The sequence below is a fragment of the Asterias amurensis genome, chromosome 8 (genome assembly GCF_032118995.1).
Source record: "Asterias amurensis chromosome 8, ASM3211899v1".
NCBI lineage: Eukaryota > Metazoa > Echinodermata > Asteroidea > Forcipulatida > Asteriidae > Asterias > Asterias amurensis.
The window spans coordinates 22,507,174-22,523,244 of NC_092655.1; the positions used below are offsets into that span (position 1 = coordinate 22,507,174).

A 16,071-nucleotide genomic window follows, 5' to 3' on the forward strand; every position below is an offset into this window, starting at 1 on the left:
AGATGTTGTAAAAGTAGAATACAATGATCTACTCAAATATGCCTCGAAATTGCGTGGTTTTCGTTTTACCTCGTCGACAAACACAGTGCAATTTTGAGTGATACTTGTGTGGATAATTATATTCTACTTTTAAAACATCTTTCTAACCATATGCATTTCATAACAAACGGTTTCAAACGCTTTTCATAGACCAACTCGACCGATCCAAGGCAACGTGTTCCTTTAATGCAAAAGAGTGAAAAGGCACTCTTTGAAGAGCCATATGAAGGACAACTCTTTTTCGAGTGGTCTTCCACTCTTTTAGATTGAAGTTTGTGTCTTTTTGAGTGATTTTTCACTCTGTCCTGGAGTGAAACCCCTCAAAAAGAGTGAAATAACCACCACTCATTTTAAAGAGCCATAATGAGGGACAACTCGAAATGTAAAGAGTGGTGTTTTCACTCTAATTACATTAAAAGAGTCTCCAGTGCATAATAACATACTTCTTGGATCAGTATACCAAAGTATTTTTGGTTGAGGGCAGATTGAAACAGTCAATTCTATTTTTTAAACAATGTAGTCAAAATAATAGTATAATTCCGTCAGTGACACTTGTTCGAAAGAAAATATAAACACATCGTTGAACCTACTTCCACAAAAAGTATATATTATTCCAAATAGTTATTGGACATTTTTAATATCCAGGAAGTAGAAACACATTATGATCAGAAATAATATCCTTAGCTATATGAAAGTCCAGTTAGTTTTCATATTGTGTTTAAAGGCAGGAGACACTATTGGTAATTACTCAAAATAATTATTAGCATACAACCTCACTTGGTAACGAGAAATGGGGAAAGGTTGGTAATATAAAACATTGTGAGAAACGTCTCCCTCTGAAGTAACGGAGTTTTCGAGAAAAAAATAATTTCCACGAATTTGATTTCGAGACCTCAGAATTAGATTTTGAGGTTCCGAAATCAAGCATCTGAAAGCATACAACTTCGCGTGACAAGGGTGTTTTTTCTTTCATTATTATCTCGCAACTTCGACGACCGATAGAGCTCAAATTTTCACAGGTTTGTTATTTTATACATATGTTGAGATACACCAAGTGAAAAGACTCGTCTTTGACAATAACCAAAGGTGTCACAGTGTATTTAACAATCTCAATCATGCTAAATTCCAAATTGAAATAATATTATTATTTTAATTTGTACAACAAGTGTAATTTTGACTCCACACAAGTTTCAGTAAATAGTTTGCTAATTAATGATACACTTAAGTAAAACTTTTGTACACAAAAATACAGTCAATCATGTTTTAGTTTTTTAGCGACATCAGCTGTGGCAGTGAAGTCAATGATTCCACACGTTTAGTAAATAGTTTGCCGATAAATTTTACTTCAACTAAACTTGCAGTAAAAATGCAATCAATCATTATTTTAAATAATATTATTTTATTTTCTAAAACTTATGTAACTTTGACTTCACGAAAGTTTCAGTAAATAGTTTAGAAAACCTTGTGTACAACAAATGCAGTCAATCATCTTCTGAGTTTTTCTGACATGAGCTGTGGCCGTGAAACCAATGACTCAAAAAAAGTCTCAGTTAGTGTAAAACTTCAACAAAATTTGTGCAAAAATGCTATCAATCATGTTTTGGGCTGTGGCATGAAATCAATGACTCCGCAAACGTTTCAGTAAATACTATTTACCGTTATAGTTTGCTGATAAACTTTAAATTCAAGTAAATTTGTACAAACAAAATCCAATCATTCTGACATGAGCTGCTGTGACCATATCAATGACTCCACAAAAGTTTCAGTAAATATTTCCTGATAAACTTCAACTAAATTTGTACAAAACGGCAATCAATCATCATGTTTTGGGGTTTTTACCGACATGAGATGTAGCCGTGAAATCAATGCTACTATTATAAGCAAAGTCTGCTTTCACTGACGATCATCCTTAAAACCAATCGATATGTCAAATGTTTGTCTAAGGAGATGTGGCGGGGCAGGGTGCTGTTTTCACACGGTTTTGGTATTCAGAAATAATTAGACGTTTGGTAGGTGTAATGAAAATTGGATCAATGTTTTGGCTTGCCTACACACAAGTTAAATAATTTGACCAATTAAGTACAAATTAAAAGACCCATTATGTAGTAATTGACGGGGAACGTAAATGGTCGAGGCGGCGAAAATAATAAATAATAAGTAAGACGTACAAAGCGCAAGTAGGGCCTACTGCTGACCGAAGATGCTCATTTTGGAGCTTACAATGCTAGACAAATAATAATATTGCTGTTTGATAAACGGCATCTACAAGTAGGATCTGGTTAAAAAAAGAAAAAAAGAAGTAAGACATGTATGATTGCGTTAATAGATTTTAATCTATTAAAATAGCTCTTAATATTCATGAAAGATGTTTTTACAGGGACAGAGAACAGAGTATTTACAAGTAAATGACAATGTGTCATTTGTATTGTGCTAATAAAACATAATTGTACTGCAACTACGATATCCTTCCTCTTGGACAAGTTCAACTCACTATATTTGTCTTTGAATTCCCATTTTATAGGAATAAAATATACTAATAAGTATTTTGTACATCCCCAGGAGATAGTTTGGGGGCGAAGTTCGTCCAGTGGCTGCATGGATCGTTCGTAAATTAATTATAGCAGGCACTTTTCATACCCTTAACGCATGGGTTTGAAGGATATAGTTTGGGGACGAGGTGCGTCCAGTTGCTGGATCTTATAACTGCCCTCTTGTGTTACATCAAAACAAACACTCTTTTCACACCTTTAACTCATGGGTCTGAAGGAGATAGTTTGGGGACGAGGTGCGTTCAGTGTCTGGATCGAAACTGCCTTCTTTCCCTGACGACTGGTTTCCTTTCGTGATAGTTTTTCTTTCCTTGTCTTGACAAACATTTCCCTCCGCGATGTTTACGTCAGCTAAGACGTCACCCTCGTCAAACCTCTCGTTTACCTTTCGGTCGTCGACGCTTTGTATATCTTTTCTTTCTGTGTCCCTCAAGGCTCGATACTTGGCCAACTTGTGTTGTTGCTGCTCCAAGTTCTGCTTGCGCCATTTGATTCGACGGTTCTGGAACCACACTTTAACCTTGAAAGAACAAAATTATGTTTTAAAGGCAGTGGACACTATTGGTAATTACTCAAAATAATTATCAGCATAAAACCTTACTTGGTAACGAGAATGGGGAGCTGTTGATAGTACAAAACATTGTGAGAAACGGCTCCCTCTGAAGTAACGTAGTTTTCGAGAAAGAAGTAATTTTCCATGAACTTGATTTTGGGACCTCAGAATTAGATTTTGTGGTCTCGAAATCAAGCATCTGAAAGCACACAACTTTGTGTAACAAGGGTGTTTTTTCCTTTCAATATTATCTCGCAACTTCGACGACCAATTGAGCTAAAATTTCCACAGGTTTGTTATTTTATGCATATATTGAGATACACCAAGTTAGAAGACTGATCTTTGACCATTATACCAATAGTAATTTCATTGTTCTCTTGCAACTTAGATTACCAATATTGAGTCCAAATTATGAAGCTTTTGGTTTTTAGTGTGTCTGACATGAAGGCCTATAAAGGCTCTTCTTGCTACAGAACTACATTTTAAAGTCTATATTAAACGCTATAATACTTGTTGATACATCGTCACTCAGTTGGCGTATTATGCCCTTCTATGCGTGCGTAACGGGCTCGTGTCCATAGTACATGCGACATCGGTGGGGCATTAGTTAACTGCAGTGCCAGTTGTAATTAAAAAGATTCTTAATTGTCTAACTGGGGAGAATGTGTGGGTCCAAACGTGACCACGCATCACACCTCTTTACCAAGTATTGGTAATTTCCAACACAAGAACTGGTAAGCGATGCGGAAAGCCTATACAACATGGCGTCCGGGTCCGCTGTGGGGCCCGGCGGTTTATTGTTTACTTGAATGCTTTCTGTGACACCTCAGAGGCGTTTCGCGTTATTGTTTTCACCCAGTTGAGCTTTGCTTTATTTCCCTTTTATTACAACTTGTTTGGTTAATATTCTTAGGGGAGAATTAGTCGGCTATAATATAAGGGGCCGCACGACAAACAGCATTCTAGCCAGGATGTAACTACTAGAAAAACGAGTGTTAGGGCCCCGTGAATTTTGTTTTAACTGCTCTCTGGTTTTGGTGCATTTTTATAGGACTTTGCACAGGCAATTAACACATTATTTATGCACAATTTGTAAATGTGCTTTATTTGCCTTCTACATAAATTTGCTATTTTAAGGGGAACACGTTTGTCGTTTGGCGTAAGGCATTTTATCTTTACGAGAAGAATGTGCGAACGCAAAGCCTTTACGGCTTCGGCTCCGAGCTGTCATAAGAATATTTAGATGCATTTTACTCACTTTTTGCCCAGTTTGTTTAAGATTTTGAATCTTTGCCAGTTTTGTACTGTGGACTCATCATGTTAAAGAAAATATTGTATAAAAATTGTCTCCTTAGCAGAAATGAGCAGGATACCCGTCACCACTTGTACATGTGACATGGTACTTTCGCTGGTAACAGTATTCTGTTAAGCATTTGGTGCTTAGCCGCTTTTTGTGCTTAGGCAGCTCTATGAAATTGGGGCCAAATCCTTACCTGTGATTCAGACAGGTCCAGCTGCGACGCCAGGTACAACCTCTCCGTGCCGACCATGTACTGCTGCCGGGAGAATTCATTCTCTAGACGGTCGAGTTGGTCCTGCGTGAAGATGGTTCGGACCCGTTTTGGTTTGGCCTGTTCGTGGATACCATCATCGTTCCAATCGAGTCGAGTTGACCGTTTCAACCCGGAGTCATGTCGACCTACATTCAGAAAGGATATTATTTTTTATTTATTTATTTGTTTTAAATCTTGAAACACACACAATAAGCACAAGTTGCACAGGGGCTGTCAAGGTTAAAACAAAAGTGTAAAAACTGTCATCAAAAGATGTATAAAACCAGACCCCTGCCAACAATAAAAATATAATTTTACAATATAAAAAGGAGATTGCACTGAAACATTTAAAAATCACCCAAGAAAACATAAAAACAAAAGCAAACCCAGATTATTGAGAGGAAAAAAAAATGCACTCACAACAAAACACCGTAGCAATAGGAGGGAGGGACAACAATTTTAAAAATAAAAACCATAGAATGGACTAAAAACCCACAAAACCAAAATAAATGAATGAGCTTTCAGGTACTATTTAGTAGTGTTAGAGAAGCCAACCTATAGCATAAGATCACTCAGATCCAAATTTCTTGTTTAAGGACACTGGACACTTACTAAGGGCCTATGTTGGTAATTATATACTCAAAATATTTTTATTCGCATAAAAATTTCATTGGTACCGAGAATGAAGCGGTTGATGGTGTGAAACATTGTGGGAAATGACTACCTCTGAAGTAACGTAGATTTTGAGGAAAGAGGTATTTTCTCACTAAATAACAAATTACTTCAGCTGAAGCCTTTTATTTTAATAGGCATGAATCTGAAAGATAGGCATCTGAAAGCACACACTTATGCACCATTGTCTGTTATTTTTCATTATTCTCTTGAAACTTCGATGAGTAATTTTATGAGTCCAATTTTTTTTATTGTGAGCAATCCTCAAGTCCAAAATTTCCTTTCCCTTCGTTGTTTTTATTGTTGGTTGTGCAATTTTTGTAATGGTCTTGTTTTATAAAAGTATTTTTTTTTAATGGTTCGACTGGGCAGCAATGGAAAAAAAGCTTTCATGTTGAGCTGATTTTTAAATGAGAAGATTAACTCCAGATTGGTATTTTTGAATTTCCCTCGTTGTTGTGTCGTTGTTGTAACATTTAAGTCTTCATGGAAGAAAATATTGTAGCTGTTATAATAAAGACTGGTTCACGTTTGGAATGATTTCGTCTGAAAAAAAGCTCATTTTCAGCTTAAAATGAAAAAATAAATAAAAACCACGTGTTTTGTCCGCCAAACCACTCTTTCAAAGAGCCATAATGGCGGACAACTCTTTAGGCGTGGGTAAGTTACCTGTCGGGAAAGTTACTCGGACTGTTCGCACTGGACTTAAAATGTGTAAGCTATACCCATTGGCTCGGTTAGTTTGCGAACACAGCTTAAAACGGGTACTTTCAACTCGATTTAAAGTATGAAGTTCGTTCCAAGTGCAAGCAAAAAGAGTGAAACAGACTGACTTTCACTCTACAAAGAGCGAAACTGTCACCACTCGGACAAGAGTCGGAGTGAATTGTTCAATTCAAATATTTTAGTGAGAAATTATTTCTTTCTCAAAAGCTATGTTACTTCAGAGTGAGCCGTTTCTTGCAATGATTTATACTATACCAACAGCTCTCCAATGCTTGTTAGCGAGTAATTAATTACCAATGGTCCCCAGTGCCTTCATGAGAGAGAACACCTCGACCTAAGCCGACTTTGTTGCAATATCACACATTATCAATCAAGATATCTGCCACCCTCTTTAATTCGTTTAAACCATCTTTAAAACTACTTCAGTTCTTTCTATTTGCTCTTCAGATTTCTTGTCCAAACTGTTTCTATAAACATGATTAATTCGATAGCCTGAGAGGAAACACTTTGTTCACACGGTCAGTACATTTCACACCCTTCTCACAAGGGGTTGATACTCCCACTGTCTCTTCTAGACCCCAGTGGGACCGTCTTCGCACCTGGGCATTGTCACATAAGACAGTCTCAATAAGAGGGGTTGAAATCTTAAAGGACTCCCTAATGTGCTGCCATCCCCCTACTCTTTCAATGTATTCTTTGGACTTAATTGAATACAAACAACGTTATTCACAATAATGACAGGATAAGGCTGGCACTGTATATCTATTTCGGTATAATAATCAATAGGGGTACACAACGACTCCAAGTGGCCCAGGCGGAGTCTTCGCTCCAATTGAACTGTAATTAACAAAGTTAATGAAGTACCTGGTCTCTAGGGACGGTGAGGGTGATAGTGACAGGGGTAATTTATCTTGACTAACGTCAACTTATAAAGATGGACTGATCTCTGACCTATCTAATTGTGCCTGAGTAAAACCATGCATAGAGCAAGCTCTGGTCCTTGCTCTGGCAAAAACATGCGAGTCATAGCACAGGTGCAGAATTAAAGTTCTGTTTTCCACTCGACGATTGACACAACAAAAGTAATTTAACATTTCTATTGAAACTGAATGGGGCAACATTTTCAGGCAATATCGATTCAAAGTGTATGTGGCGATTCTCAAGAGAAAAAAAATGACATTGATTGTATTCAACCGTTCACAATGTTCAGGAGTCAGGAGAACTTCAGCATATAGTTTACCATTTTATGTTTGCTCGTCTAACCTACTCTTATTCAGTTCAAAATCGTACAGAAATTTCAATATTATGCTGTATAATTAAAATTTAAGTATATTTTATTTTCCTTAGGACTTCTGAAACAGAATAGTGTACCATTAGTGTATTTTAAAATCAGACTGTTTCAAATAAAATGTCATTAGAAAAAGCGGGACTATTCGTCCCTGTGCATTTTGTTTTCAATTTTGTACACCCTAGAAAGTTACCATTGCATAATTACCTAGTCCTTGTCGGCAGCTTTCAGCTGTTCCATAGGAACCGAGAAACTTGAACTCTTCATTAGTCCCTTTGATGAAGGTGCTCTCTTTCACAATCTCTCCTTTCAATATGGGTCTCCGAGCTGTTTGATCATCACCACCAGACTGAGGAGAGAGGCAACCGGGCACAAACGCGATATGACCGGCCGGCAACTTGGGTGAGAACACGGTCGCGTGTCGCCTGTTCGGCATCTTCTCAACACCATCAAAACGAGTCTCATGAGATGATACTTCATTCACTGTATCTTCGAGGTTGTGTTTGTCCTTTGAATTGTTCACCTCAGCCTCCCGAAGACCTAAGATGGCATCAATGGTGAAGGAAGATGTTCTTTTTTCATCACTGCAGCGAGGATGACGTCTCCTTGATGATGATGCCGAGAGAGGATACAGATAGCGGGCTTGGCTGAGAACCATGGGGCCGTAGGAGAGTGGTAGACCGGTGCTGGTATGCCAGACACTCGGTGAAGAGAACGGAAACAAAGTTGGGTACGACTCTGGACTCATCATTGTGAAAAGTGCCAAATTTGCTATTTCCAAAATAATTCGCTGTGCAAGGGCCAGACTTTTCTTAGCTCAGACTTTTTCAAAGTGGATTTCAATGTCATGAGATGCCAAATGGAACACCGGACACTTTTAATACTCCTCGAAGTTCCACCAACTCATCGCTTTTGATAAATGGTGTTTTCGGGGTGGTGACGGGTTGTATGAGGCTTAGCGCCAGTAACGCCTCCGTATTTAAGTGGTTTTCAACGGGTGACGTGAATGACAGTGAAGCTGTAATCATCTGTCTGAAACCCCCTAATCCCATCAACTTGTTCTATTTACATTCTCACTGGGAGGAAAAAAAATCGAACTCAGTACACACATTAAAAAACGGGAGGATGATGGACCATTAATTATTCATTCAGCATTATGAGAGGCTGAATAAACGAAGTTGATGGATGAGGTGCTCTGTGTGTGTAGGCCTAACACCAGCCTTGGGTAGTCTTCATTGGACGGTTGGATTTATAACACAACACACGACACAGTCTTTCTATTGGCAGAATATTTTGGTTCATTATGGCGTTATCGAAACAACGATTCTTGCGCTCCGGCTTGGGCGGTTCCAATTCCATCAGTTATTTTGACAACGGGGAGTTGTGCTAGCTTCAAATCAGGGACCGTACGATAGCGGAAGTGGGGTGGGGCGCTTCTTGTCGCCCTCTTGCCCCCCAACGCAAAATGGATCGAAGCATTGCTTAAATTGATGGTTAGATAACCCCACCCAAATTGCTAGGCCACTCCCATGGAAAAGTCTTGTTATGACGTCCTGCTTTAATATGCTCATGGACAGGATTCCGAAATTGGATTCCATTGACATATTTTAAAAACTGGGAAAATTTTATGATTTTCATTTGAAAGTATTGAAGTTTGTGTTTTTTTAATTAAGGATCTGGAATTAAAAGTACACAACGTTGATAGCATTAATGACAATGACAACAGCAATGACAACAGCATTGACAATGACAGAACGACAGTGACTTTGACATGGGGCAGACATTAACATGCAGTAGTAGTAGTGCTAGAAAATTGCACGAACATTGAACGCTTGTTAAACAACACATCGACTACACTGAACACATATCGACAACAACAGCTATCAAAATATTATCAATATTTCATTACGTCATACAGAACATAAATTAACGAATATTGTCGCCTGATCTACTTTTTTTGACCTGGTATAAATGTTCAATAATAATTTTCTGTAACTACTTCCCTATTCCGTTGCTAACCCGTACAATTCCGTTGCTAACCCGTACAGTCTTTAGGCCGTTTTGTTACTATGGCATATCTCTCTTCATCTCCTAGACTCGTATGTCACCAAAAACCAACTTGTTTGGAATTGGGTATATATAAGATTAGTCCTGTGGTATGCAAGTTTGCCTACTTGTTGTTTAGGACTACTGGCCCAGGTCCTTCCTTCATTCCGAAACGGCGACTTCGGCTTGAGTTACGGCTAGATCACCGCGTCTGCAAGTGATGAAGAAGAGTCAGACCCACGCGATCTAGTCGTATCTCAAGCCGGACTCACCGTTTCGGACACGGCCTTAGTGAGGGTGGGCTACACAAGAGCTCACAGTGAGTGCACATGAGCATGCCCCGCACCAGTCTGCACACTTTCCCTATATTTAATGGGAGGTTCCATCGGGAACCCAACCCCCTATCTGCCGAATGACGTCTTTTTTACCGACCTGGTTCTTGTTTTGAAAGATCGAAAACCTTTCTTTCATTCGCTAGAATTAATTTCAAGGTATTTGTTTCCACATTATTGATTTACGTTCAGTTGTTATGACAACAATAGCTTTAGTTCGCGCTCATTGTATCCAACTAATTTTGCCACAATAACTCAATGGTCTTCGTCAAATGATTATTTTTTCAAGACTCTGACAATAAATCGATTTCAAACCATTGAAAATACTTCCGTCTGACAAGATAACCGTGTTTTCATTCATGCCCCAGTTAATGCCATACAGATTAAATTAATTTCGAATTGGTTTTGAAATAAAATAATGCCTTGTTTCGTAACACACTTTACCAAAACAAACAATTATCCGACGCTGACACGATCGAGCGGCAGCCGTTAGTGAACAAACAAACGTCTTAAACAGCCTGAAATCACTGGCTGTGTGATAAGAGGAAGCCTCAAATATTATTTTGATTTGTCCTTTCATCCGAATTGTGTCCATAGTGGGCAGATTAGGCGATTAGTTTCCGGGCGGTTACCGAGCGTGACACGGACAAGTAACCGGGGGATTACGCACTGGAAGCACGGCCTGACTGTGGACCCATTTTCAGGTCCCATGCTGGCCTCACGGTGCAGTGCGTTAGCGACACAAGGCAAAACCATACCCCTCAATGTTCACTTTCCCTTTCTACTTTAACTGATAGCGGGAACTGCAAGTGAAGCATGAGATTTGACACGATTTCTCCGAGGTAGGGTGTCGGCTATTGTGACGTCACTGAAAGGAGACTAATTTCCTTTGGTTGGGTGACGCGTTTGAATTAGCTTTCAATTACTATCTTATTTGCGTTTCAATGACTATTTTAATATGATTAGTATATAAAAGTTTCCTGTTTAATTAGTAACGGCATATTAGCATGTAATCTTTTGAGGTAGAGCTACAATACATGAGCTTGTTGTGATTACATGTTATAGGCCTATATCAAGAGTGGCTCGAAAGGTCCGCAAAGTTTTAGGCGAGTGGCCCGATGAACATTTCAGGTTCATGCGACCGCGACCAAAACGCCAATATTGAGCCCCAGCTCAAAACAAAGAACAAACACACAAACACACGCAACAAGAACCCCCCTCCCCACAAAAAAAACTACAACAAAACATTCTTAATAAAATCATGTTTAATCAAACATTAATATGGATAAAGTTCAGCTCTTTAGATATTTGTTTTAAATGCAATTCCTATTTTTTTTTTGGAAGAGTCCGGTCATGAATAAACTTGCATTGTGAATATTGTTTTAAACCTTTAAATGAGACAAAGTAGTTCTCAGTTTATGGCGAAGTTTATTCGGAAGTACATATTATTTTAAAAAATCAGCTAAAAGTTAGAAAGTTGTTATAATGAAAGTTTTAAAGGAACGAGTACATAACTTGGGATGGATTCAATGCGTTCTACGTCTATGGATCCTAAGTTCTGAGATTAATCCCAAGTTATGAACAGTTTGGTGAAATCGACGGCTGTTTTTGACAATTACCAAATGTGTCTAGAGCCTTTAAATTCTTAGTCTTAGACAGTAGATACAGGGGTTTCTTTTAGCAAAAGCCAATACGTTTATAAACCAAAACGTCACACAGTGCAACATCCGTGTAGAGGGAATGTTGACACTGGCGTATATATGTCTCACACGGTATCGATGGTTCCCCCAAGTTCACGGAGGTAAACTGACAAGTACACTGGTCCCCTGTCTTTATCCACAATGATAAAGAAAGGTACTTGCTTTTCAGAACCAGTGATTTTATTGGATACTATAGTTTCATTGGGTAAACGTGCAATGACGTATGCTTTCCATGTCTGTGTTTTGATTGGTTGGAGGTGATGTGGGTGCAGCTGACAAACATCACCTCGGACCAATCAAAACACAGATATGGAAAGCTCCCTTTCGGTTGCCTGCATGCAGTCATTCACAAGCCTCGAAGTGTGACGTCAGATGTTCAGGCTAGCGTGTGACTAGCCTGAACCATGGAGGTAGAAATCCCCCTACCTCCATTCCTGAATTCTCAAGTACATTTCAAAAGTCTCATTAATTTACCAGCATTTACAAGCACTAGCACCCCACACCAACACAGATTTGCCACACCCCTTCTCAATGTTAACACAAAATCCTATATTCACTATCTATTTCATTTCGTTTCATTTCATTTCATTTTATTTGCCAGCAAACATGAAAAAAAAAACATACATGTATTAAACAATTGCTCATCAAGATTTACAAGAAAAAGCAATACAATGGTTATAAAAAGAGAACAGCAACAAAATATGTAAAAACACTAGCAAATTACTGAGAAACCTAAGGTAGTATTTTCTTGAATCTTGTATTATTTCTTGAACATCCCAGAAATTACTAATAACCTGTTGAGCTTTCCACAGATATCCTCCTTTCCATTCTACCTAAATTCCACCCTTTGCGTTTAAAGACAGTGGACACTATTGATAATTGTCAAAGCCTAGCCTTCACAGTTGGTGTATCTCAACATATGCATAAAATAACAAACCTGTGAAAATTTGAGCTCAATCGGTCATCAAAGTTGCGAGATAATAATGACAGAAAAAAACACCCTTGTCACACGAAGTTGTGTGCGTTTAGATGGTTGATTTCGAGACCTCAAGTTCTAAACCTGAGGTCTCGAAATCAAACTCGTGGAAAATTACTTCTTTCTCGAAAACTACGTCACTTCAGAGGGAGCCGTTTCTCACAATGTTTTATACTATAAACCTCTCCCCATTATCTCGTTACCAAGTAAGGTTTTATGCTAATAATTATTTTGAGTAATTACCAATAGTGTCCACTGCCTTTAATTAGCCAGCATTTACAAGTACTAGCACTAGCACCCACATCAACACAGATTTGCCACAATGCTTCTTAATGTGAGCACAAAATCCTTTAGGACAATCTTCACTATCTAGTTCATTTCATTTTATTTTATTTGTCAGCAAACATGAAAAGACACATACATGTATTAAAAAAGATTTACAAGAAAAAGCAATACAATGGTTACAAAAAAAAAATGTAAAAACACTAGCAAATTACTGTGAAACCTAAGGTAGTATTTTTATGAATCTTGTATCATTTCTTGAACTTCCAAGAAATTACTAATAACCTCTTGAACTTTCCACAGATATCATCCTTTCCATTCTACCTAAACTCCACCCTTTGCGTTTAAAGGCACCTTTGGTAATTGTCAAAGACCAGTATCCCAATAGTTGCATAAAATATCAAATCTTGACAAATTTGGACTCAATATTGGTCATTGAAGTTGCGAAAATACCCTTGTACCTTCATGCTTTCAGTAGCCTAAAAGGGCTTCATTAGTCTTTTGAGTGAGAAATCACCTCTTTCTCAAAAACCACGTTACTTCACAGGGAGCCGTTTTTAACAACGTTGCATAGTAAGAAAAAAATAATCGGAAAACATCAAACATTTTATTGTGATAAATACCGACATCTATAAAAATCCAAACCCTGTTACGTATAACGATGTATTTGTACAAAAACATAAAGTCAACGTGAATTGCTACCTTGCGTATAGGCCTACATTTTTGTGTTTTATTAATATCATCGTTATTACGCTATTTCAGTAAATACATCGTTATAATACAAACATAAAGTCAACATGACTTGCGTACCTTGCATACTTATTGTGTTTTATTCATAAGTCCACAATAATGTTGTTTCAGTAATCAACATCATTGATGTGTAGGTATATAATTTAGTTTCTATAATTCCTCCAGAAATCATTTTATAAAACAGTGTAACACAATAAAATTGAAAGTTGATTCAAGAGATTAAGTTAAGAAAACACACGGAATGGAATCTTCGCTGCTAAACTGGTGTCATACTTCCTACTTTCGGTACTGTCCGCTTTACTCATGAGGCAGAACAGGGGAAACTGCGTGATAAAAACCGAAACAGAAAACATTGCCATAGCAAATTGCTTTTTCCTTTTTGGTTTTAGGGAATTTCCAGTTAATATCTGATGCATTGCTCATAATAAAAGTAAAGTGATCTACATTGCAAAAACAGGCCTAGAATTACACAGATTCTACGAAGGCCATTACTAATGTTGTTCTGGGCCAAATTACTTTTAGGAGTAGCAAATATTACTTTCTCATTTCTGCTAAGCAAAACTAAGAAGGGCACCTCTCGCAAATTGAACGTGTAACATATTATTGAGCATAATTTTGTTGTGCTTTTATTACTGCTTTTTGTACTTAAGGAGCTCCTCAATATGTGTGTGCTTTCAGGTGCCTAATAAAAGGCTTTAGCCCTGAAGTATTTTAAAATTTGAGTGAGAAATTACCTCTTCCCCTATGCACGTTTAGTAATTGTCAAAGACCAGTGTTCACACTTGGTGTATCCCATCATAAGCATAAAAATAACAAGCCTGTGAAAATTTGGGCTCAGTTGGTCATCGAAGTTGCGAAAAAATTATGGGAAAAAATACCCTGGTTGGACGAATTTGAATGCTTTCAGATATGTAGTGAGAAATTACCTCTTTCTCAAAAACGATTATTTTTTTGAGAAACTACCAATAGTGACCAGTGCCTTTAAGCGTGCAAAAAGCAATGGCTCTATATCCTTAGAACACAATTCCCACTACGTTTAGGTTTTAAGAGTTTCCTCCTCTCTGATGCCCCGCCCACTTGTGACTGCATGACGTCATGGGTTGGTGACGCGAAAGAGATGACAATATACAGAGAGATGACAATGAACCAAGTTTTCTTATAATGTGGGAATTCTACACATGTAGCGGTGTGAAGCTATCAATATTTAATTGTTATTTACACTGTTATTGAACCCGGCTGTTTTCATAACGCATTACTTTGTAAATAATTGCGAAAATTAAAAAAGGGAGTTGATAGAATCAATTAAGGTGCTCAATAAACAAGTTCACAAGGTTTTAATTGATTACAGTCAACTCAATGTCATTTTGGATCCGTACTTTTCTTATTAAGTGGAGCACATAATACTCTGATTATTTGATTATTTGTGACTATTTTTCCTCCTACATTTAAAATCCTAATGCAATAAAACAATGTTTAAAATGTAGACCTCTTGAAAGGAAAGGCACTACGTTTCTCAAGATTTTTTTTGTATTATACAGCTCAATTATTTCTTGACATGATATGTTATTCTACCTGTTATTATATGACTTATGCAGTACGTTTTACTATGTACAGTTTGAGTGTTTCGTAATAACCACCGAGAGTGAATGAGAACAGGCAAGTTAATGTTAAATGTACTGGACACCTTCGGGCCCAATTTCATGGCTCTGCTTACCGTAAGCACAGAATCGGCGCTTACGGAAGCAGAGAATTATGTGCTTACGGCAAGTGTATTTCACGGGTTACCGGCGAATTTTGGCTTCTGCGCGTGCGTACTTCACGTTACTAGGCATTCTACGCGTACAAGGCTAGCGCAGAAATTCGGCGCTTGCACGTAAACAGGGAATCGTGATCGTAAGCGAAGAATTCGGCGGTAAGCAGAGCCATGAAATTGGGCCAAGTATTCTCACTTGGTGTATCCCAAAGTTTGCATAAAATAACAAACCTTTAAACATTTGGGCTCAATCAATCATTGAATTTGCAAGAGATTAATGAAGGAAAAAACACCCTTGTTGCACAAATTTGCGTGCTTTCATATTGCCTAATAAAAGGCTTTAGGCCTGAGGTAATATTAATTGCTTTAGAACTTATGTCTTTCTCAAAAGAGGGAGCCGTTTCTTACAATGTTTTAAACTATCAAAAGCTCCCCGTTGCTCGTTACTATGCTAAACAAACAATTATTGTAGTAACTACCAATAGTGTCCAGTGCCTTTATTCATGCATTCCATCTGTTGTGATATGGAACTATATGCAGTATGATTTAACTATGTACAGATTATAGAGCGTTTTGTTCTAACCACCGAGAGTGAATGGGAGCATAGGCAAGTTTGTGTTGTAATTAAGCTAGACTTTCATGCCTAAATTCAATCTGCGAAAAATAGACAATGGCTTGACGTTTCAACCCTACACAGTTTTTCTCGGAAGCTTTTTCGAAGGCATCTTTAGCCTTCGAGACTTTGATAGGGTCGAAACGTCAGGCCATTAACTATTTTAAAAACAAAGCTTTATACCATCGGTCCTTTTGGTTGATAAGCTGTTTGCAATAGCTAAATCTATTTTCTCATGA

At 37.8% G+C, this 16,071-nt stretch overlaps 2 protein-coding genes across 2 annotated transcripts in view; one reads left to right on the forward strand and one right to left on the reverse strand.

The window, feature by feature from the left end:
- Positions 1-12,699, forward strand: part of LOC139941087 (dynactin subunit 1-like) — a 344,631-nt gene extending 331,932 nt beyond the window's left edge. Inside the window, exon 38 of the transcript XR_011786532.1 lies at positions 12,646-12,699. The gene's annotated coding sequence lies outside the window, so the exon portion shown is untranslated. The remainder of the gene's footprint in view (positions 1-12,645) is intronic.
- On the reverse strand, positions 221-8,303 carry LOC139940743 (uncharacterized). The gene is made up of 3 exons (XM_071937110.1): positions 7,588-8,303; positions 4,635-4,840; positions 221-3,108 (listed from the first exon to the last, which is right to left on the reverse strand). The coding sequence occupies exons 1-3, from the start codon at positions 8,129-8,131 to the stop codon at positions 2,779-2,781; spliced, it is 1,080 nt and encodes a 359-aa protein (XP_071793211.1). The 5' UTR covers positions 8,132-8,303; the 3' UTR covers positions 221-2,778.
- Positions 12,700-16,071: the final 3,372 nt, after the last annotated feature.